Here is a 25,790-nt window from a genome sequence, read left to right on the forward strand (position 1 = left end):
ATATTTCCTGTGAGTCATCCCCTTCATCACTGTCAGCTCGGACGGCCTGGATACTGTAAATACACCGCCTCGTTTTCTCCAATATACGAGCTACCGATTGTCCAAAGGAATAAACAAGAAGTGATTTTGTTTACACATTTTTCCTGGATTCTCACTAACGTTAACTGGTGTGGGCTAAGTTAGCCACAATAGCACGCTGAGGTTTTCTTCTGGAGTCCGCTCAAACCTGGCCTGGTGGACTGGTGAGTTCAACTAAGTTACACCCTCAAACGAGCCGTTTATCTGTTCTTGTCAGGACCTTACCGATGTCTCGCTGCGGTTGTGCCATTATTTTGTCGTCGTAGGAAGTTGGCTATCATTCCACTAACTGCTCCGCCAATATGTGGCTAATATTGCTTGGGTTTGGTCTACAACCTTTGGCGGTTCTTAATCGTGTAAAACAGACAGACTACATACTTAAAACGTTCTCGAATAGTTGTCACTAATGTTTAAGACTTCTGCTGCTTGGTAGGTAACGTTAAGCGTTATTTTGTTTGTGCCAGCATGTGTAATTGACAAACTTGGTTTAGGGTGATGTTGGTTGGTTTATATTGGTACATTTACTGTGACATTGAGAGTCGAAGGGACTGCAAGTGTTTATATAACTAATAAAATGTTTAAACTTGGCAAAGTTTTTCCCTTCTTTGAATTATTAAACCAAGAGGTGAAAGAAAACTATAAAATTTAAATATCAACTAACCACATTGTTTTTACGACAACGTCCAGTATCGCATATTATCGCAATGACACTCCCTCCCAGTTTCACTGCACTGTTTTCAACAGCAAGCTTTGATAACTAAACAAAAACAAGAATTTTACGGCCTAGTAATTGTTACCTTCCTCATTATATAAATTAACTATCCACAGCTCTGTTATGACAAGTAATCAGCCGATTAAAGCCTTGGTTTATAGAGCTGGGTATTCCCTTGTTGTGAGCTGCATTCAGTGACGCGCGCCGCATTCCTCATCTCAGAGTGTTTACATTGCGTAACACACACTGGACTGGCCAGCAGCCCTTGTACTCTTCTCCATACCTATTTAAAGCATCATTCATGATAGTCACCCGGCCTAGGAACAATACAGTTCATTTATTACCTTAGTTATCGCTATTTAATAGATCACTTTCAAACAGCATCGTCTCATAGCTGAAAGAAGCTCAGCCTGAATATTGATCGACTATTGAGACTGCGCTGCTCTTCCCATTCTTTGTCAATGTGGATCTATTGGTGTGCATACGTGCATGCTTGTATGGAGTTTGGCAACCGTTTGCATGTTAGAATGTCTTCAGATCTATATGCTATACTGACTGAATGATAGATAATTGTTTTGTAGTTGTATCTTTTAACAAAGGGCACATGTGCTTGTTTTTCTATCTGGTTGCAAGCCTTTCTAATATACATACTCCAATTGCTTAAGCTGTGAATTGAATGCCTAGATGTTGTTTTTTTTTTCCAATGATGTGATGACTAAATATTTTGGGGGCACATTTTGTGTGCCTAAAATTTACTGTATTCCTCTGTTGTTTACCTTTGTGGTGTAATGACAAAGGGGTGTGATTCATTTTGGTGTAATTTTACACCTTCATTTTGGGAGCCGTTTTTTACATGTTTTATACTTTATATCCCAAGTTAAATCGCATATGCATATGAACTGCATCCTGCTATTATTATATTGTATAGTGATATACAGTGATCGTCAATTATTGATAAATGTAATCGATTTAGGCTTTCAGGCACACATTTTCAACCTACTGTAAGATAAACTATAATGATTAATAATGATATATTCAATAATATTTTAATGGGCTGCATTGCTGTAGGCTACCAGCCAATCTAGGCATGAGCAGGCAACAGCAATTTCTTCTCTAGATCATTCATTATAAATCACTTTTTGTTTGAACCCCTGTTCATCAGTTCTCTTTTTTCATTTGCCTTGATTGCAAGTTCTAAATGTTGATGATGTCTGTAATGGCTCCTTTTTCAGTATTGTATTATGTTTATCATTCAAAGCTATACCTCACCCAAAAAAATATTGTGACAGTTACTCTGATACTTGCAGTGTGTTGAGTAGACTCATTTTCAGTTATTTATCACCCTGCCTTGGCTAATATTTCCTAGATTAATAGTCACTCAGAGCCGCAAATATTTTACATCATGTCAAGTCTACATAATGCTAGCCTATATCAGCCTATGTTTGCAGAACTGCTTTTGTACACAGAACTAATGGAACTGGGAGCATGACAGTCATTTATGAGAGATAATGATCTTACTGTGATTCGATTTACTGTATCTAACCTTTTTGTGTTGAATGTACATAAACGTTCTTAAATGGCATGCACAGCATGTTTAAAACAACCTCACACAGGCTATTCTGAAATGCTATGGGTGGGTTGTTTTATTAACAAATGCATTTATCTAGCCTCAGATCTTAAAACTAGTCATCAGCAATGAGTTTGTTGTTTACCAACAACAAACTGTGTAAAATTAACCGTACCTAATGCAGAAGTCACCAATGATTGCTGGGATTAGATTATCCATTAAACACTGTGTATATGACACAGATGTTTTTGGGATCGAAAGAAGATTTATCCATTGATATGCTCTTCATAATAGAATCCAGCATCAACATTTTTTTTTATTGAATTGTGCTGGTCTAATTATATTAGCCAGCTTACACTTTCCTTTTTTGAGTTTTTATCTTAAAGGAGCCATGTGTAATGTCTGGCAAAAAAATCAAGTCATACTCCACATTCCATACCAGATGGGGGCAGTAACAACCTCAATAAAGTGAATTGGTCTACTCTAGAGTAAACAAACGAGAAACGGCATAGTCTCTATGCTCCGCCCCTACCTTCACAACAACCCTAGAGCCATAGCCGAAGCCTACGTTTTGCCTCCAGAGGAACGTTGGGTGATGTCAAGTGATTTTGAAACATGACATCTTCAAGCTACTCCCCTTCACCTTTACCAGTGAATATGTTCACATTCGTTTTGTTCATATTACATTTTGAATTGTATATAACATTATTTGAATTAAATTAATTTGACAGACAGCATTCTGTCAACATCATTGGTCAACATCAGACAGCTGATTTTGACCAAGCTAGCACCAACCAACGTAACCAGAGCTGCCAACTCTCAAGCATTCACCGTGAGACACACGCAATTGACTGTTTTCACACGCTTTCAAAAACTTGACCGCTCTGAATATAGTGAGTGAGTGCGCGCGCGGCCGGGGCGCGCTCTCTCTCTCTCTCTCTCTCGGGTTCATTATCATCGAAGACATTTCAAGCTTCTTAGGTAATGTTACATTTTAGCATCAGCTTGGTAGAGACGGGCTTTGGTAGATAACAGTGTGAAAACCGGATCGGATCTGTGGGTAAGTTATAGCTAGCTAACTATCAAAAAGCTACGGTTAGCCATCGTTAACATTAGCACGTTTATCGAACAGCCTTCGATACATTTCTATGTTATAACTTCCCGAAAAAAATTCGCAAACATATAAAACAAACTTTTAGCGAAAATACTAACAGCATCTTACTTACCAATCCAAAAGAAATGTTGCAAGTTCGGAGTCGAAGCTCATTTCTTTCAAGTCCATCAGTTGTCTCCAGCGATGGAAAGCAGTGCCGATGTTTACTCTGTTTCGGCTCCTTTTCTTATCGGATTTGATTTGTGATTCCGAGCGCGGTTGCTTGACATCAGCTTCAAGTACGCCCACAAGCCGTGCGAGTTATTCGTGTATTGCAGGTTGGCTGGTGGTTATGTTGCCCGCATACCGCCTCCCATGGCCGAAACTGGTATTACAACACCTGTCGGGCCGTGGCTAGTAATGCTAATGCTAATTAAGGTTGATATCTCTGCAGCACTATAACTTGACATTTTTTAATGACATCATCGCCCTTATTTCTTCTCATTCTTTTGATGTGTGTAGGTCATTTTTGGATATTTTTACAACATAACAAACCCTACTAATATTTTAAACAAACTTAACAAATCCTATTAAGATTTTTCTATTAAGTCATTTCTTCTTAACAATCACAGCATGAAAACACCATGAAAATAGCCAAGGAAGCTGGTATGGCATTAAAACCCCAACCAACCATTTGTCTAGCAGGTGGGAACTTGATTAGTGTGTGAGAATGTCACCTTTAAGAGAATCAAACTGGAAACCTGCACCAGGAAGGAGGAACCTTCTGTCATGTAAACAGTTTTAACAGCAGAGATCTTGATCAATACAGGAGGCTTCCAGTGAAGGACAGTCATGCTTTTTTGCACAGACAAGCTGGAAAGAACACGTCTGGTGTTGTCTGGTATCGTTTTGACTCTTGAAAACAGCTTCATTGTGACGTTACCACCAGAGAAAATCTTTTTATTCAATAAACGACGAAAGGATTTTGAGGAAAGGATTGTTTGTCTATCAAAATTGGTTAAAGGGGTCATATGATGCGATTTAAATTTTTCCTTTCTCTTTGGAGTGTTACAAGCTCTTGGTGCATAAAGATGATCTGTAAAGTTGCAAAGACTAAAGTCTCAAATCCAAAGAGATATTCTATATAAAATTTAAGAGTCAACCACACCCCCCAAAACAGCTCATTCTAACATGCCCCCACATGTCAATGTCACGATGTGGGAAGATTTGCAAATGTTCATGCAAAGAAAGAAGGAAAACTTTTATTCTCACTGTAGTATTGTTGTTGCCACGCCTCCATGTTGTGGAGATGCTGTGTGTTTCATTGTGAAAGCGGAACTACTTTGTTTGGCCTTCCAAAAGACGATATTCACTTTGTTATGCCTAGAGCTGATTCGTGCTGATCGCTGAGGAAATGCATCAACTTCTCGCTGTGGATCGCCGGATCAGCTTTCACCGTGGACTAAGCAGAATCCAGCCCAGGGTAGTCAAATGTGGTCACCACAAGCTCCTTCGTTGAATCTGTCAGCCGTGCCGTTCTCACTCTAGCCCGCCGTGTGTGACGCTGTTTCGTTGTGAAAGTGAAACTAGAGCCCTGCACAGGCCTCAAATTTAGGCCCTGGCCCGAGATGCCCGTCTTTTTCCCCCCTTCTCCCTAAACAGCTTATACTACTGTTTCAGCTATTAAAATAGCTCAGTTTTGCATGTAATAGCAAAGTGATTATATTTTGTTTAGTTTTTTAAAATTAATTTAGAAATTCGGATCATTTTTTGTTTGTTAAATATAAGTTTTAGTTTTTTTTAAGGAACGACCAAGCGGCCAGTGGCAGACAGTGAGCCTATGTACAATTTAGCCTTCTCAAATCTAAGATAAAATCTATAGATATAAAACAGTTCAAGCATATTTAAACGTTAAACCTAGATAAATTTGCGCTACATCTAATAGTTTGTGCAGAGACACTTTGCAGGACATGGAGGTGCCAGCGTGATCACTTGCATTTTTTTCAGTGGATATGCCGTCATTTTTGCTTATAAAGGTAAGAGTAATCATTTGTAACTGCAAAGGATCTACTTTTATTTGTGCACTCACAATGTCAACAAAACATTGTGCTTTTATAAAATAAAGAAAACAAACATGATGCGCTTTGTGCCATCTCGACTTTAACAGAAGTATAAAAATGAACCGAAACTCAGCGAAAACGTGCCTCACAGACATGATAAATATATCTATAGTCCGATTTAAATGATAACTAAATAAAACATTTCAAACAAAAACTCTTTCATTTAGTGTTGTCACGGTACCAAAATTTCAGTTTTCGGTACCGATACCAGTGAAAATCCACATTTCTCGGTACCAATTTCGGTACCAAAGCAGAACACAAAAATATGCTAATTAAAAAAAAAAAACACTTTTTATCATTAAAAATAAAACCAATGCCATTCTTTATACTTATTTACAATTTAAAGTTTAAAGTTTTTCTACAAGTAATATAATTATGAAAAACAGTAAACAAGTTTCACCCAAATTTAATTTGTCTTTTAATTAATGAAATTTAAACATTTTATTTTTTGTTAAATAAAGGGGATTTGCTATTAAAATTAAAACATGGAAGAAGTATTGTGTGATTTATTTCTTTAAAAAAATGAAGTTTTATGAATTTTTTCAACAGTAGTAGCAGTATCACATACATTCTACTAAATAATAGTAATATTTCTAGCAGAATACCTTTATGTAAAAATGAACTTTTATTTTGACAGGTTCCTTACACTCTATTTGTGGCGGCACTCCCGCGCCCCCATATATACATATATACCCAAATTCATTTTCTGCCAGCAGGAGACGCTTTAAGAGTGGGAGAGATACAGGATTCTCCGGTGACGGCTGCAAAGCAGCGCTGAGCTCACAAACGCTGCCTTATCAAGCATTACACGCAAAATGAAATGAAAATGAAATCGAAAATTTTCTAAATACAGTCGGTTTCCTTCTGAAATACAGTGACATAAAAACACCCGCATCGGTTTTTGATTTTGAAACGTGCAGTACTCATGTTTATTCAATGAAGTCAAAGCCTTTTGGAAAATCTATTTGTGGCGGTCAGTTTTGCTATTGTAATCAATGTGTGGGAAACCCTGGGTTGCCGTGAATACCTTTAAATTGACACTGGTTTTACTCAAATGAAACGGTTAAATGCTTGTGAAGGGACTCAGAACAGTTCTGGTGATGTTGTTTATGTATTTATTTCCTCATTGAGACGGCAGATGCTGAAATTACTGCAAGCGTCACGCGCTTCAGTCTATGTAGTAAACAAAACCATTCATTCATTCACACAGAGACGCGCAGATCATGTAGGGTTCCTATTTCAACCAACTTTTGTGGCTTAATATTTACAGATACTGGTCCATATGGAGATTTGATTTGATTATATTCATTATAAATGTAAGTTTCATTTTCATGACTGGATTTTTAGATTCCGTCTGTGTTTTCTGCTTCGTGGAAATCATAGCGCTGTATGCGTCAAGAACTGGGTTGACCGGGTACTCGGTACCACCGGTACTTAAAGAAACCTGGTACCGTGACATTTTCATTTTTTTAGTACCGACTTGGTACCGAAGTACCGGGTCTTTCAACAACACTACTTTCATTATAATCATAATCCGTAAAGATGCACTTCTCTCTAAAGGCGCGTCTAATGAAGAGGTGGCGAGTGGGATTGGAAACGTCATCCTTGCGACACAGACTCAGAAAATACTAGTTTATTAGTAAATAATTCAAATATCTCCTTACTATTTCCCCCTGTCACATTTATGGTAATTACTTTAGCCAGTGCTTTTCGGCAAGCTTAAGCCTATGGCGTGTATTTGAATGCAGAACTGTTCAGCTGCACTGACTGCACGCACCATACTGCTGCTGGTGGGACAATAAACACAGTCGAGTCGCTCTTGACAGTCGCGGGAGAATGGTCTCGTGTTGTTTCCACCAGCACGGCAGTTTTTTTTTCATCACTAATTGATGGATGTCTAAAATATAAAAACAAGGAGAAGCCTAAAACAGGCCAGAGGCCTGGCCCGCATCTGAACTATGACGTGAAAATTGGCCCAAAGCCCGGCACGAGGGGCGTAAAAAAGTTGTGGCCCATCAAGCTTGGGGTGAAATGCAGTGTTCTAAGTGAAAAACTACTTTGTTTGGCCTTCTAAAAGAGTACACGACTAGAAATCAGTGGTTAAGTTGTATTTACAACACTGTTCCAGAACAGTTCGACCCAAATATTCAGATGTGTGCAATGCATTTTATGGAGGGCTGTTTCCTGATCTGCTGGCTGCTCTGACTCACAGACTGTAAGTACATTTTTTTTTTTATATTTAAAGAATTTTCCACTGATGATTCCAATGCAATGCGATGCGTAAAAAGACAGTATAAGTCATTATAATCAGTAATTATGTCCCCACGTGATGCAACAAATGCTTCATTTGTAATGGGTTTTATTGGTTTTGTCGAGTCGTGACGGGAGATGGCATCACAGTATGGTGAGGGGCGTAACATTTCCGTCACATGCTTGAGGTATTCGGCCAATCACATCGCACTGGACAGCTGGCCAATCAGAGCACACCTCACTTTTCAGACCGATGAGCTTTGTAAAAATCAACACGTTTCAGAAAGGCAGGGCATAGAGGAGAAAATGTATAGTATGTGGAAAATGTGTTTTTTTGGAACCTTAAACCACATGTCATTACAACAAATCCACAAAATAATGTTCTTTTTAGCAACATCATATGACCCCCTTAATGTGACTTTTAATGAAATCACCAATAATATATTCATATGTACGTGGCTCCAAACTGCGACCATAAATATTAAATTGCGAGTAAAGTTTTTGCTGAGGGTGCCACTGGCGACTAGGCCTATGTATTTACATGTTATAACTTAAAAATTTGCATGTAATGCTTTTTTTCCTGATTGTTTTGTGATCACATCTTTTGTTATGTTCGACTATTAAACTGAGACAATGCACATTGATGTTTTAGTGGAAAAAAAAGAGTTTCAAACAGTCCTTATCTCTGTAGCACAGCAGCATTGTCGCACACCTGCTTAACACAGCTCAGTTGTGCAGCGCGAGAAAGATCGAAATTATAGAGACGTGCGAGTAAAAATGCTATAAAAAGTGTCTATTTCGTGCACAACTTGAACAAACTTAAACAGGTAAAGCTCTCAGCTGTGTGGATACTGGCAATATCGTTAACAATTCTCTTTTTTAATCATTAAAAATATGGCTTCTTCTTAAGATCTTAGGTCTCTGTTTAGGGCTGGGCAATATATTGAACGATATGATCATGCGCATCTAGGCAGTAAATCTGGTTCTGTGATTACCGCAAAATCGCCATCACCTGCTTTCAAATGGAGTGGCATTTAATAGACAGAGCCATATATCACTGACGTGCTATGCAATATCGCGTTCATTATCGCAGATGAATCGCCTTCGATAATGAACACGATATTCAGTTGTTAAGTGATGACGTAAGAAGTGCTGTTTCCGGGTCCAAGCATCAACTCGCTTCACTTGAGAATACTACCACAGCAGTCGTTTATGAGCACTGTTTATTCATGTTAATCATTTAAGCTAAACGCTTTCAAACTTACGGTGTACACTACAGTCTCCGTGCTCACAGCGTCCCAAACACAAAGCAATTTTATATTTATTTATTATTTTTTTTTATTTTCATTGTCTGGCTATCTGGGACTTCGGTATGGAGTTAAAGGTTAGGATTATAACTTTTTCGCTAGTATTATATCACATTGTGAGTTTATATTAGCACCTTTTGTTGTTTTCTTGTGGTATCTGATAGAGCGTTTGGACATGGAAGCGGAGCTATGTGATGTCAGACTTAACAAGCGAATAGTGTAGCTTGTCAGTGAACTACAACTCTGTCTAGTAAATGCCGCTCCATCTGAAAGCAGGTGATGGCGATTTACCGCTAATCAGGGAACCGGCTTTACTGACGAAATGTGCGTGACAATCGCATGCGATATATCGCACAGCTCTATCTATTCTGTGTTCTGTAAATGTGTGAACTTCATTATTTGAAGCGCACTTGCCATCCATGTAATTGCCAAAAGCTTTGTGCTTTGTTACTTTTTATTAAACACAGTATCAGCTTTAAAATTATTCAAAATTCATAAGGAAATACAAACAATAGGCTAAATACAGTTTTGTTTTTGGTGCTTTTTAATGCGGCAGGCGCGGTCGCTCTAACGCCTTAGTTCAAGCGGCAAGTGAACCCATTTAAAGGGGCCATATGATGTTGCTAAAAAGAACATTATTTTGTGTATTTGGTGTAATGAAATGTGTTTATGTGGTTTAAGGTTCAAAGAACACATTATTTTCCACACACTTTACATTATTGTTTCTCCTCTATGCCCTGCCTTAAACAAACCCATCTATACAAAACAAATCTCACTTGAAAAACAAAAGCAAGGTGTGCTATGATTGGCCAGCTATCCAGTGTATTGTGAGGCTGAATACCTCAAGCATGTGACAGAAATTTTACGGCCCTTACCATACTGTGATGGAGCGACCAGACAAAACATTAAAAAAAACCCGGCTTGAGTGAGTGGCGGCGGGTGGTCTTTAGTGAGCGGTGGCCGGCTTGAGAATGGCGCGGCCGGAGGGCTTGCGGCAATCACATGTGATGACACCGGGCTGGACTCCACTGCATCAATGGTGAAAGCCGATCTGGTGATCCACAGTGCAAAGTTGATGTATTTCCTCAGCAACCAGCACGGATCAGCTCTAGGTGTGACAAAGTGGATATCGTACTCTTTTGGAAGACCAAACAAAGTAATTTCGCTTTCACAGCGAAACACACAGTTTCTCCACAGCATGGCGGCGGTGGCAACAACAATACTACAGCGAGAATAAAAGTTACGCCTTCTTTCTTTGCATGAACATTTGGTCGGCATTATGCAAATGTTCCCACAACATTACGTAGACGTGGGGGTGTGTTAGAATGAGCCGTTTTAGGGGCGCGTGGTTGACTCTTAACTTGGATTTGAGACTTTAGTCTTTGCAACTTTACAGATCTTCTTTATGCACCAAGAGCTTGTAACACTCCAAAACAAAGGAAAAAATCGCATTTAATCGCATCATATGACCCCTTTAATCTTTCTCTTTACTGCTATAGTACATAATGAACATGAATTAACATCAGAAGGTAGACTATTTTGTAAGAGAGCCTACAGACAGTACAACATACTGAAATGTCTCATGTAAAAGCTCATTCGTTGTTTCAAACTGAGGAAAATATGTAAAGCTTGTAAACATTACAGCGTAATATACATTTACCTCAGAATAACCATTTGGTGTCCATAAGCTCATCAGTCAGCTAGAAAAATTACTATAAAGAGGAGCATTTTGGCTATATTTATGCTCTGGTGCATTTTAATATTCTTACTTAACCTGTTGATTCAACTCCTCCCTATAAAATTGCATTTTACTTATTAAGAAAAACAGACTGAAAGTTTGAAAGACATAACACTCTTAAAAATAAAGGTGCTTAAAAGGTTCTTCACAGAACCATTTTTGGTTCCACAAAGAACCATTCAGTCAAATGTTCTTTAAAGAACCATCTCTTTCTCAACCTTTTATAATCTGAATAACTTCTTTCACCACAAAGAACCTACACTCAGTGGCCAAGTGATGCTTATGGCCCATGATATATTAGTACAGATTCTGTGTAATAAACAATGTGTGACTGTATATTCAAGTTGGAAACGACATTAAGGGTAGTTCCCACTTTAAGTGAACATTAGTTCCCAGGTCATCTACAAGATGGATTAAAATGCTACTAAAGGCAAGAAAAGATGAGACATAAACACATGACAGTATGATTAAAATGTTTAAAATGTAAAAATAATAATATAATAATAATAATAATAATAATAACAAAATTAATCAAACACATTTATTCTGTGGCACCTAAAGAAATAATTTGGTGCCTAAGTTTTTTTCTTATAGGAGCCAATTTTTTTTGTTTGGAGCCCTGATGTACTTACCCTCATGTTATATCAAACTCATGTTTATATGGTTATAGTTTTTTGTGGAACAAAAAAGGAGAAAATTTAAAGAATATACATGTTCATCCACATGCTCAGAGGTCATAAAAATATGTACAAAAAAAGTGCAAAGGTGCAGAACATCCACATTATATGACAATGGCTTTCAAACTCGTTAATGACACTTTTTTGAATCTAAACAAATGTTAACTTGAATTTTGTTTTTTTTCATCATGCAACGCTATTGTGTTGCTTCAGAAAACTATGAATAATAATTTATCATCAGATTCAGATGCAAACTGTCATTGATTGGAAATAGCTGTTTCTAAAAAACTTCACCAACAATACTGCACAACTTTGATTTTGAAGCTTGACGACCATGGTCACCAAACTGTCATTGATTGGAAATAGCTGTTTCTAAAGCATTTCTCCTACATGACATGAGGAAGGATGTTTGGAATGGCATGAGGGGAAGTAAATAACAAACTATTCCTTTAAGGAAACAATCTAAGCATATATAAGTTCAGCTGGAATACCATGAAATGTTTAAATGCCTCTGTGAGTTGGATGTTAATGGTACACACAGGAATGCCACAAAATGAACTTGAACTCTCTGCTTGACTTCACATTTTGTTTGAATCTTTGGCGTTATTTTTTATTGTTTCAGCAATAGTTCATATAAAAATAAATTCCTTATTATTTATTTTTTATTATAGTTGATTTCCAAACAGCACAGCAGAAAATGTATGTAATGTTCTCTTTTTAAACTCCCTTTCAAAATTGCTGGAATAAGCAGATGAACATTGATTGTGTCATTTAGAAATTCATTCATTTACACTCAGAAAATGTGATATCTGTCAGTCAACAGTTCTTTTGGTATTGAATTGTGCCTGTAACTCAAGGTAGGCTAGATATAATGGATAATCTCTTTATGGTTATTGAAATGTTTAATCTATGCAATTCCTATAAGCTCAAAAAAAAATAATTTCATAATGCTTGCAATCATTCGGCACTAGCGTGACCTCGGAGTAAATTACATGCTTCGAAAAATGTGTCTGTCCTAGTTGGTTGTTTTGAAAATCGTCCGAAAGGTTTTGTAAAAGATGCTCTTTATGTCTGCTTTCTCCTGCCTGTGTGTGGTTGAGAAAGTAACAACGTGTTATGTGGTGGCGATTTAATCGTGGTGTGTATTCCCCACAGAGTTTAAGACCTGGCATATACAAACTTTTAATCACAATGGTTATTGGAGATTAAGGCCCAACAGATCCAGCTCACTCATTTTTAAAGCATGTTGAAGGAATTTCCCACAGAGACTAACTGGAGATCATGGCCAAGTTCCTGTTTGTGTCACACTGGAGTTACTAGTCTGTGTCTCAGACTGTCATGCTGAGCTTCTGTTGCATACAGGCCTGCAGCGCAACAAAATGTTGTTTATGCAAGACCCAGACCCTAGTTAAGAAGGGGCATGGACTGCTAGTTAACCACAGTTAATATTATCTACATTTGTTTCCATACATGCCTGCGGTGCTCAGCTTTACTGAATGCAGTAAAATTCTGCCACCCGGCGTGACATGCAACCCACAGAGTTTTTTTTTTTTTTTTTTTTTTTTTTTTTTACGATATATTGTGCTGCTGCAGTGCTTATGACCTTCTTTAGTTACTATAATTTTCACTTCTCATTTAGATCTCATCTCAAAAGCAACTCTCCAAATTACCCAGCGCTTAAGTATAGTTTGTTATAGACAGTATCTATAAAAAGATAAACCAGTAGTTATAATTATAATGTAAGCAGTTGTGGGAAGTTAGATTGCAAACATAAAGTGTGAAGATCGATAATGTACATTAAAAATATTCTCTGGTGCATAATCGTATTCCCCATAGCCTAATTAATGCTGAGCTGTATTTGTTTGGTCCCAGAGGAGCATCAGTAAGGAGTAATTCAGCAATTTTTCTCAGAGGCTATGTGTTTTCTGTGTGGAATAGGCTGATAGTGTTTGATATTTCTGAAGGAAGTTTTTCATAAACCAGAATCAGTCAATGAAGTCAACACAGTTAATTAGGCTTACTCAGTCTTGTGAGGCAAGATTGTGCCCTGTGGGGTTTGTTGGTCTGATCTGAAAAGTCAAATCATTGCTCTATAGGGTTGGGCCGATTGACAATGCCATTGTCCATCGCCGATGGCTGACAGACATCACAATGTTGAGCCGGCATCGTGATCCCACCCACCATGTAACCCGTTTGCAAAAAAACAAATAATCACACTATATCGCCCAGTGAAATACATGCTTTCAATTTTGTGATTAATAACATATTATTGACATAACGTTGTTCAACAGTGCAAAGCCCTTCAACATAGAACACAATAGAAATGAATGTAGAAAACAATAGAAAGTCATGTTTAATTATTACTTTCCCAAATAATTTTCATATCGGGCTCTGCGCTTTGACAGGACTGTGGGACACAAGCAGGACAGAGACCATCTCTTTTCTCATGTCTTCATGCTTTCTCCCAATATTCCAAAGCAAATGACACCCTTTGTGAATGGTCAGAAAAATATTATATATATTATATATAATATACATTCTTTATAACTTATTAATTTGTTTCTATAAGTGTTCCGTGATCCATGCATATCATGCTGCACGGTGGGGCGCACATGTGATTCGCGGATTAACTGTTAAGTTTAACCATTTGCATGTTTTGTCTTGAGTGAGGTTATGTCTTAAAGGGATACTCCATCCCAAAATGAAAATTTTGTCATTAATCACTTACCCCCATTTCGTTCCAAACCCGGAAAAGCTCCGTTAGTCTTCGGAACACAATTTAAGATATTTTGGATGTAAACCTGGAGGCTTGAGACTGTCCCACAGACTGCCAAGTAAATAACAGTGTATGCTCTGTATGCTCTGCTGTGTCATCTGCGCCACAAGGATGCGCTGTTTCTACATGTATTTAGCTTTGATTTGAAATAAAACAGCGCATCCTTGTGGCGCGGATGACACAGAAGAGCATACACAGCATACGGTGATATGGACAGACACAGAGGAGACCGTTGACAAAGGAATTAAATAAGGTCGTTATTTTTGTTTTCTTCGCTTACAAAAAGTGTTCCCAATGCTTCATATAACCCAGATTGCGCGTCTGATAGCAGATGGAGTATTCTGACAACGACTTTCATACCTTTTATGGACCTTGTCACTGTTATTCATTTGGGAGTCTATGGGACAGTCTCAAGCCTCCAGGTTTTCATCCAAAATATCTTAAACTGTGTTCCAAAGATGAACGGAGCTGAGAAAAAAAAACAGATGTATGTCAGTATTAGGCCCAATTTGGTCTTAAAGAGACAGCAGCCAATAAATACCTGTTTCTGTCTGCTAATCAAATAATACCGCAGCTCTAACAAAGATTAATCTGTATTTAACTTGTGCAGTGAGCACTATTATGTTATTTTAAACTTAATTATTACATTTCTGCACCTGAATGCTACTGTTACTGACTTTTATTTGTAACTTTGTTTTTTTGTATTCGTCTATGCTTGTGTAATTTGTGTAATTGTTCTTGTTTTATTACTAACTTTATTAGTTAAGCGAGTAGTTTTTGCTGTGGTATCAGCTTTTACAAGGAAATTATTATTATTTTTTTTTTTTTTTGCTGATCCAAAAAATGATCTGATCCGTGGCTCAAAATCCGTAATATGATCCGAACCATGAATTTTGTGATCCGTTGCACCACTATTTTTCTATGACTTATTCATTTGTGGCCACGGTACATTTCATTAATTTGTTCCCTAGATAACCCATGAAACTGAGGATTTAGTTTGCCTCAGTTTCATCTGTTTCTTCATGTAATCACAGACAGATTCGATGATGGTGAGATCAGATCTCCACGTGGAGCACCAACTGTTGTCAGACTGCTTGTGCATTAAAAAATCTCACTAGATTACAGGTCCTTCTCAAAAAATTAGCATATTGTGAAAAAGTTCATTATTTTCCATAATGTAATGATAAAAATTAAACTTTCATATATTTTATATTCATTGCACACCAACTGAAATATTTCAGGTCTTTTATTGTTTTAATACTGATGATTTTGGCATACAGCTCATGAAAACCCAAAGTTCCTATCTCAAAAAATTAGCATATCATGAAAAGGTTCTCTAAACGAGCTATTAACCTAATCATCTGAATCAACTAATTAACTCTAAACACCTGCAAAAGATTCCTAAGGCTTTTAAAAACTCCCAGCCTGGTTCATTACTCAAAACCGCAATCATGGGTAAAACTGCCGACCTGACTGCTGTCCAGAAGGCCATCATTGACACCCTCAAGCGAGAGGGTAGACACAGAAAGAAATTTCTGAACGAATAGGCTGTTCCCAGAGTGCTGTATCAAGGCACCTCAGTGGGAATTCTGTGGGAAGGAAAAAGTGTGGCAAAAAAAACGCTGCACAACGAGAAGAGGTGACCGGACCCTGAGGAAGATTGTGGAGAAGGACCGATTCCAGACCTTGGGGGACCTGCGGAAGCAGTGGACTGAGTCTGGAGTAGAAACATCCAGAGCCACCGTGCACAGGCGTGTGCTTTTGAACCAGAAACAGCGGCAGAAGCGCCTGACCTGGGCTACAGAGAAGCAGCACTGGACTGTTGCTCAGTGGTCCAAAGTACTTTTTTTTTCGGATGAAAGCAAATTTTGCATGTCATTCGGAAATCAAGGTGCCAGAGTCTGGAGGAAGACTGGGGAGAAGGAAATGCCAAAATGCCTGAAGTCCAGTGTCAAGTACCCACAGTCAGTGATGGTCTGGGGTGCCATGTCAGCTGCTGGTGTTGGTCCACTGTGTTTTATCAAGGGCAGGGTCAATGCAGCTAGCTATCAGGAGATTTTGGAGCACTTCATGCTTCCATCTGCTGAAAAGCTTTATGGAGATGAAGATTTCGTTTTTCAGCACAACCTGGCACCTGCTCACAGTGCCAAAACCACTGGTAAATGGTTTACTGACCATGGTATTACTGTGCTCAATTGGCCTGAAAACTCTCCTGACCTGAACCCCATAGAGAATCTGTGGGATATTGTGAAGAGAAAGTTGAGAGACGCAAGACCCAACACTCTGGATGAGCTTAAGGCCGCTATCGAAGCATCCTGGGCCTCGTCTTTTTATAAACACCTCAGCACCACTGTGCCACAGGCTGAATTTTCTGTAAAGTTGCTTTGTAATGATTTGTATCGTAAAAAGCGGCTCCATGAATTGAATTGAATCGAAGCACGGGCCGCCATTGAGCAGCAGTCATTTCTGCCAAAAGGTCATTCCTGCAAAAGGATTCCCGACCAAGTATTGAGTGCATAACTGAACATAATTATTTGAAGGTTGACTTTTTTTGTATTAAAAAACACTTTTTCTTTTATTGGTCGGATGAAATATGCTAATTTTTATTAAAACAATAAAGAATTTTTGGTTTTCATGAGCTGTATGCCAAAATCATCAGTATTAAAACAATAAAAGACCTAAAATATTTCAGTCGGTGTGCAATGAATCTAAAATATATCAAAGTTTAATTTTTATCATTACATTATGGAAAATAATGAACTTTTTCACAATATGCTAATTTTTTGAGAAGGACCTGTATTATTAAAATTAATGGCAAAATAAATGTTTGGAAATGTAAACTGATATTTCCTACTGACACACTACAGCAAAAGATATAAATAACTGGCTTAAAACCCTTTTTTGGGGTGAAAATACTAATGTGCCTAAGACTTTTGCATAGTACTGTACTTTACGTGATTTTTAATCTGAAATCTGTCAACTCCGACTACCCAAAATCTGCAGACTGGCTCTGACTTTGGCAACTAGCTTGTGTAGTGTATTCCAGTCTTAAGGGCCATTCACACTGAATGTTTTTGTGTTTAAAAATGAGGCAGGACAGCAGAATGAAAAAAGTGAAAGGTCTAGAGCAGGGGTCTCCAACCGTGCTCCCGGAGAGCTACTGTTCTGCAGATTTCAGCTCCAGCCCCAATCAAACACACCTGAACCAGCTAATCAAGGTGTTCAGGGCTACTTGATAATTAACCTTTGATTGGTTGTGTGTATGTACCAACTCAAAACTCCAAAATGGTAGCTCTCCAGGAGCATGGTTGGAGATCCCTGGTCTTTTTTTTTTTTTTTTTTTTTTTTTTTTTTTTTTTAAATAAACTGCGCTGTGTTTTTAAAATGCTGAAAACAATAGAAATCAGTGCATTGGAATTCAAAAACACATTCTGTAGGAACGGCCCCCAACGCTGTCTTCAGAAAATGTACAAATGTAGTAATCTGAGCACCTTTCTGCGAGGAGACAGATAAAAATCCCAGCATTTCATAACGTTGAGCATTTAGGAGTGCTCTCCACGACCTGTCGTGTGAATCGAGCTTACCCACATTATCATACACCAAAGCAACAAACTCAGAAGTGATAAACCACCTTTTAAATCACAGCAACTTTGACTAAAACGACCACACAATGGACATTCTGAAGTATATTTATTACAAATCAACACCCATACCAATAAAAAACTTTACCCACCACAAGAATCCACCCATTCTCTTCCAGGAACATATAACATCACAGGCTTCTAAGCATGGTATAACGTCAACACCAAGTAAAGTTTTTAATGTAACAACGTGACCGCACAATGGACATTCTGAAGTATAAGCGATATTTTTGTTTTGCAGCAAACATGTTTCCTAGGACATTCAGCAAATGGGTGGCTTGGAATAAAACCATTTTCCAGAAGGATTCGTATGTATATATTTTTGTAATATGATCCAATCAAAGAGTCCCACAACCTTGCTGCTGCTACAGTACCATCTGTAGGGCAGAAAGAGAGACAGAGAAAGAATACAAGTTTTCCACCCATATAGGCATAAAATAATATATATATATATATATATATATTATAGATATATATGATATATATATATATATATATATAGATATAGGTTTTACCTACTTATATTAACTATCTTATTATACAACATTTTCCCTGCTGTAAAGCCCGAAGAAAAAAAAAGCGCTTGAATTTGTTGGTGCTCTTCCAGGAACCCGTATATCTTCTCCGCCTTCTCTTTGTCAGTCCGCACCTAACGTAAAGTTGGCCTACATCCAAGCACAACATAAGGCTTTACTGAAGCATGTAAGGGCAGGTCAAACGGACCCGTATATATTCTCCTCTGTCTCTTGTGCAGTCTGAATCAAGGTCATGCGCTGGCGACCGTTAAAGTTAGCCTACTGTTACCGGAAGATGACGGATGGCGTTAGTGTCATGAACACACGCTGTCAATTTTGAGGAAGAGAACATCTTTCTTATTATAATCAAGGCCGCTTGGACTGGAGAAATGGAAATGGAAATGATGCAACACAGAAAACTAAATATAACCAATTACAATCAAGGACCCGATAAATCAAGACAGATAGGAATGGAAAAAAATGCAAAAGAAATCCCACAACAAACATAGTTAATAAAGTACTAAACACTAATAATCATTATTGCCATACGTGAATTAAGTACTGCATATTATTTATCATTAATGCCTGACTGTTAAATCAAAAGCAGCTTTTTTCATGGTCTAAAGACTTATAATCTCCATAGTCATACAGATAAACATGCCACAAGTGTTAAGTAGGAAAATAGTCAGTTATGTCATCTCTTTGGCTCTCAAGTCGGTGGAAATTCCATTTGAATGGAAAAGGGGTAAACTACCCACATTTGGTCTTTCAATCATCCAGCTAATCAGCTCTAATAGTTTGTGAATACGCCAAGAGTTTGACTATTATTCAACCCATTGTATCAGTTTCCTCCCAACCTGAATGAGCCTGACAAGGTAATAAGAATGCAGCAGATCAGATCAATGTGTCATACTTACACTTACATTGTTTACAGCCTTAATACTCCGATAAAAATGTTTGATGTGAGCAGTGTGTTTACTGCATCAGCGCCAATGGAAGTGGTTCTCTGACTGCGCAGCACAGCCACACATGCCACAGTTAGGCCTATGTTTGGGATGATTTATTTTAAATGCCATAATGTCATCTGAAAACATTGCAATTGTGTTTTAAAATGCAACAACGAGCACCATGAAACCATTTAAAGAGGCGCAGAGTTGAAATCAGGGCAACTTTATGGTAATGAGCTATGACGCTGTTTGGCGGCAACCAATCAGAACGTAGAAGTCCATCGCTTTAGAGGATTCCAGAGAACGCAACTCCGACCACATTAGTTCCCAAGCAAAATATAGGACAGGTTGATTATTGCTGTGGCGGGTTTGCAATAATCTATGATGTGTCCCTGTTTGCGTACAGGGACATAAAAAATTAAATAAAAATGATACGTGGACCCAGGTGTCTGAGATTGGTCATGTTCCTGGTGAGTTGCTGATGTGCAGTAACGATATAGGAATAATAATCTTATGATATCATAAATAATAGTACAGTGGTCCCAGTTTACCTTTAAACAAATTTCCTTGATTATACTTACATTAAGTAATGTTTATACGTGATTATATTTACTTAAGTAACATTTTCAATGCAGGACTTTTACTTGCATCAGAGTATTTTTACAGTGCTTTATATATTATTAGGTAAAGGATCTTAATACTTCGTCCACAGCAATATTTAATGAGGTTAACTTATAACGTTACCCTCATTGTGGTTAGTCTGCACAAGTTTAACAAGTTTGTTTGCTTTGCGGCCGCTTTAAATACAAGATAAGCATTCGATATACGTCAGAGCGTCAGAGCGCTCACGAATCTTTCTGCAGCGTTGTGAGCAGGGCGGCCAGAGCAATTTTTGACACTCTCAACGGCGGCGGTGTGAACGCACAGTTAAGGTTAACGATTAATCTATCATTAATTTAAACGACGATCAATCATGGAAATTATCGAAAATTGACATACCTAATTCACGATTTTATCACGATTCTTTGTCATGATGGTTTTACTATTTTGCAAGTTGTCTGAGCAACACACAAAAAAAAATCCCCATAATAAAAACAAAACCCCTTTCAAGGAAAAAAAAGAAAAAAAAGAATGGCAGATATTTAGGCAAAAGAGGGCAAAAATAAAAATCTTTGTTCTTATTTACTAATAGAATGACGAAGATTCACATTACAACTACATATAATATACAAATAGAACAAACAGGGCTTTATAGGAGCATTCAAGAAATTTAATTAACAAAAACAAAAAAAAAAAATAAAAGAAAAAATATAAAAAAAAAAAATAAATAAAAATACTTTCTAAATCAACTATAATCAAATTAACAAAAATTTAAACTTTCTCTGTGTTTTGTTATTTTATTAACGTTAAAGGAGTAGTTCACCCAAAAATTTAAATTCTGTCAGCTTTCTGTCATAGTGTTTTATTTTTATACCATCATTTACTCACTCAAAAGTAGTTTTAAACCTGAATGAGTTTCTTTCTTCTTCTGAACATAAATGCTATTTTGAGGAATGTGGAAAACCAAACAGTTGCTGGTCCACAGTGACTTCCATAGTATTTATTGATATTGCTACTATCAAATTCAATGTGGACCAGCAACTGTTTGGTAGTGGCGTTGTACATTACAGTATATGACAGAGGCGTCAGAACTGCAGCTGATGGAATGTGCGCTGTAGCACGATACTTTGATATTTCTTCAAAAGCAGATCATGGAGGCATTTTTATCGTCCACGATCAAAAATCATCATATCGCACACCCCTACTACACATAAACAAAACATTTAAATAAAAAATCTCCATGAAACAACAAGCAAAATACAAAGCTAATATATCTAGATTATACTAATAACTATAAGAATAACAAACAATAGCACAGATGCAAGGTGAATGCTGAGACAGAGCAAGTGAAGTAGGTGATACCGCGCATGTGTCAAGCTTGTCCATCTCCACTCATCCACGATTGAGTATACTTTGAAAGCTGTGTGGAATGCGGCTGTGCACAAGACAGAACGAAACGCAGAAATTTAATTATACCCAGGCCTAAAGAGCGATGCAGTGCAGACGTCAGAGGGTTAAAACATTAAATTGAATTATTATTAGGATATTTAAATTTTATTGTAATTTATGTATATTCCAACACCCACGATCCATCCACATATTCTAATCTATTTAATTTAATCTAAATTATTTAGAATTTTGTTGATGTTTTTGTATGCTTTGTTTAGTTTGTGTAAAACGTCTAGCCTATAATTTGTTTGTCGTTTTTAGCATAATAAAATCTTTACTGTTTAAATTGTTCATTGAACTGTTTTGAATGTAATTTGTATTATGATCGGAAAAACTTTATTATGTTATGTTAATATTATGTTATTACCTAATCGGAAAAAAATTGTAATAATTATTTGAAGTAACTGCGTGGAAATTGAAAGCATGCATTGCACTGCATAAACAGCGATGGACGATGGCATTGTCTATATCCCCACACCCCATATTTATATATAAAAAAATATTTATGATGATGACAACATAAGAATCCTTTATTAATCATACAAAAAACCGACACTCCTGCAAAAAAAAAGTACACGAAAACACCCCAAGCTCCAAAAAGCCGGTTATCTGATAATGTTGTTATTGTGATTTATTTTGCCTACAATAATGCTGTAGTGAAAATATGATACAATGACCCCCCTATTACATATGTTGACCATGACATATTTATTTATATGTTCCCTCTCAGGTCCCTATGCGTACACTGCCTCCCTCTGGCAGATGAGTAACCAGCGGGGTGCAGTCGCACGGCCAGATAGTCCCCTGCGAGCGCGGTGCGTCCTCTGGCTCGCAGCATGCCCGCCACCAGCCGGGCAGGGAGCCTGAAGGACCCTGAGATCGCAGAGCTATTCTTTAAAGAGGACCCTGAGAAGCTCTTCACAGACCTCCGTGAGATTGGTCATGGCAGCTTCGGCGCAGTGTATTTTGTATGTATCAAATGTTGCAGTGTGTAGAATAGGATTTATAATTTTCATGCTTGTTACAGAACATAATGAGAGGTTTGCGAGACTCTTTTTGTGAAATCTGATGTTAATCTTGCTCAGGCACGGGATGTGCGGACCGCAGAGGTGGTGGCCATCAAGAAGATGTCCTACAGTGGGAAACAGTCTAATGAGGTCAGTTTTTCTACATTCCACAGTCATTACATACAGTCATGCAACAGCCATGTACTTGAATTCATCACATCCACAACAATTGCACAGTGATTACATTATATTACTCTTGTCCCATGGACCTGACTTTGTTTCACATTCACAACTGTGGCTTGGCTCTTAAATAGTGACCTGGCACAGTAAAATTAAGCAAATTAAAGACAATTGCTGAAGTCACATTAAGTCTTGTGTAACACCACAGATTGAAGTGAAGCACCACGGCCATTCATACTTTAGCTGGTGGCAGCATTTCCTTTGTATTTTCAGATTAGCAGTAATCGGATTACACGTAATCTCTACAAAGAATCCTTCAGAAGCTTTTAATGACTGACTTTCCTTTTCAGGACCTGTACTAAAAAGTCAGTATGTCCAGTCTGCTCACGTCAGCAGTGGATGCAGTAATCTGGTGGAAAATAGGAAATTCATTGTAGTCTTTTCTGGCTCATTTGAAAGAAGACTTTTTGATTTAATGCTGTTTTGTCTTTACTTAGAAATGGCAGGATATCATTAAGGAAGTCAAGTTCCTCCAGAGAATACAACACCCAAACAGCATAGAGTATAAAGGATGCTACCTGCGGGAACACACAGCATGGGTAAGATTGTTAGATTGCCTCTTACATTTCTAAATTATTCATTCTCACTCTCACTCTTTGGAATAACATGTTAATGAGTATATAAACACAATAACCATTTTATCATTTTTCCCCTCTTCAGCTTGTTATGGAGTACTGTTTAGGCTCTGCTTCTGACCTCCTTGAAGGTAAGATACAAAACATTTAGTTTCATTTGGAAGCATTATCACTATTACATCCAAAATATGGGGTTTGCTTATTTATTTGCAAACTTTAGTTATAATCAAAGCATAGCTTTAATATTTAGGTGTATTATTTTTGAACAGTAGAACATGGTGCTAGCAACACCAAGTAATGGGTTTGATTCACAGGGAATGCATGAGCTGAAAGTTTCTTGAATGCAATGTGTGCCACTTTGGATGAAAGTTTCTGTCAAATGCATTAATGTAACTAAATGATTATCAGTTTAAAGAACATTCACCTTTACCATTTTTGCTTAGTTCATAAGAAGCCCCTTCAGGAAATTGAGATTGCAGCAATTACCCATGGTGCTTTGCAGGGCCTTGCATACCTTCATTCCCATAACATGATTCACAGGTTTGTGGGTTTTTCTTTTTGATGATCTTACAAAGTGAGTACAGGTGCATCTCAATAAATTAGAATGTCGTGGAAAAGTTAATATATTTCAGTAATTCGACTCAAATTGTGAAACTTGTGTATTAAATAAATTCAGTGCACACAGACTGAAGTAGTTTAAGTCTTTGGTTCTTTAATTGTGATGATTTGGGCTCACATTTAACAAAAACCCACCTATTCTCAACAAATTAGAATACTTCATAAGACCAATTAAAAAAAAACAACCTTTTTTAGTGAATTGTTGGCCTTCTGGAAAGTATGTTCATTTACTATACATGTACTCAATACTTGGTAGGTGCTCCTTTTGCTTTAATTACTGCCTCAATTCGGCGTGGCATGGAGGTGATATATTTGTGGCACTGATGAGGTGGTATGGAAGCCCAGGTTTCTTTGATAGTGGCCTTCAGCTTATCTGCAATTTTTGGTCTCTTGTTTCTCATTTTCCTCTTGACAATACCCCATAGATTCTCTATGTGGTTTAGGTCTGGTGAGTTTGCTGGCCAGTCAAGCACACCAACACCATGGTCATTTAACAAACTTTTGGTGCTTTTGGCAGTATGGGCAGGTGCCAAATCCTGCAGGAAAATGAAATCAGCATCTTCAAAAAGCTGGTCAGCAGAAGGAAGCATGAAGTGCTCCAAAATTTCTTGGTAAATGACTTTGCAGTGGGGACCAACACCAGGGGACCAACACCAGCAGATGACATTGGACCCCAAATCATCACAGACTCTGGAAACTTAACACTGGACTTCAAGCAACTTGGGCATTAATTAGAACAACAACAACATTTGAATTCAGTGATGTCATTCATCTCAGTTCAGTTTTAATAGTATCTGTGCAATCATTTGCAATCAAGTCAACGATATCGCTATAAATGAAGTTTCCCCAACTAAGCAAGCCAGAGGCGACAGCGGCAAGGAACCAAAACTCCATCAGTGACAGAATGGAGAAAAAACCTTGTGAGAAACCAGGCTCAGTCGGGGGGCCAGTTCTCCTCTGACCAGACGAAACCAGCAGTTCAATTCCAGGCTGCAGCAAAGTCAGATTGTGCAGAAGAATCTTCTGTTTCCTGTGGTCTTGTCCCGGTGGTCGTCAGAGACAAGGTCTTTACAGGGGATCTGTCTCTGCGGCTCATCTAGTTGTCCTGGTCTCCGCTATCTTTCAGGGCTGTAGAGGTCCTTTCTAGGTGCTGATCCACCATCTGGGCTGGATACGTACTGGATCTGGGTGACTGCAGTAAACCTCTGATCTGGATACACACTGAATCTGGTGGCTACAGTGACCTCGGAATAAGAGAGAAACAGACTAATATTAGCGCAGATGCCATTCTTCTAATGATGTAGCAAGTACATCGGGTGTTATGGGAAGTGTTCCCGGTTCCGGTTTACCTAATTAATGCAGCCTAAAAATCCTTTAACGGATTTGGATATTAGAAACGTATTAGTGTGTTATGTGTAAACCAGGTTAAAGAGATAGGTCTTTAATCTAGATTTAAACTGCAAGAGTGTGTCTGCCTCCCGAACAGTGTTAGGTGCTAAATAGGAAAAGGATCTGCCACAGTTCATTTTGATATTCTAGGTATTATTAAATTGCCTGAGTTTTGAGAACACAGTGGACGTGGAGGACTATAATGTAACAAGAGCTCGTTCAAATACTGAGGTGCTAAACCATTCAGGGCTTTATAAGTAATAAGCAAGATTTTAAAATCTATACGATGTTTGATAGGGAGCCAGTGCAGTGTTGACAGAACCGGGCTAATATGGTCATACTTCCTGGATCTAGTAAGAACTCTAGCTGCTGCATTTTGGACTAGCTGCAGTTTGTTTATTAAGCGTGCAGAACAACCACCCAATAAAGCATTACAATAATCTAACCTTGAGGTCATAAACGCATGGATTAACATTTCTGCATTTGACATT

At 37.9% G+C, this 25,790-nt stretch overlaps 1 protein-coding gene across 1 annotated transcript in view; it reads left to right on the top strand.

Moving 5' to 3' along the window:
- taok1b (TAO kinase 1b) overlaps nt 1–25,790 on the top strand; it is a 48,050-nt gene continuing 22,260 nt past the window's right edge. Inside the window, exons 1-6 of the mRNA XM_042711067.1 lie at nt 1–242; nt 22,201–22,438; nt 22,556–22,627; nt 23,155–23,256; nt 23,378–23,423; nt 23,736–23,832. Of these exons, the coding sequence (XP_042567001.1) occupies nt 22,307–22,438; nt 22,556–22,627; nt 23,155–23,256; nt 23,378–23,423; nt 23,736–23,832 (449 nt within the window). The 5' untranslated portion in view covers nt 1–242; nt 22,201–22,306. The remainder of the gene's footprint in view (nt 243–22,200; nt 22,439–22,555; nt 22,628–23,154; nt 23,257–23,377; nt 23,424–23,735; nt 23,833–25,790) is intronic.

The sequence above is a fragment of the Cyprinus carpio genome, chromosome A21 (genome assembly GCF_018340385.1).
Source record: "Cyprinus carpio isolate SPL01 chromosome A21, ASM1834038v1, whole genome shotgun sequence".
NCBI lineage: Eukaryota > Metazoa > Chordata > Actinopteri > Cypriniformes > Cyprinidae > Cyprinus > Cyprinus carpio.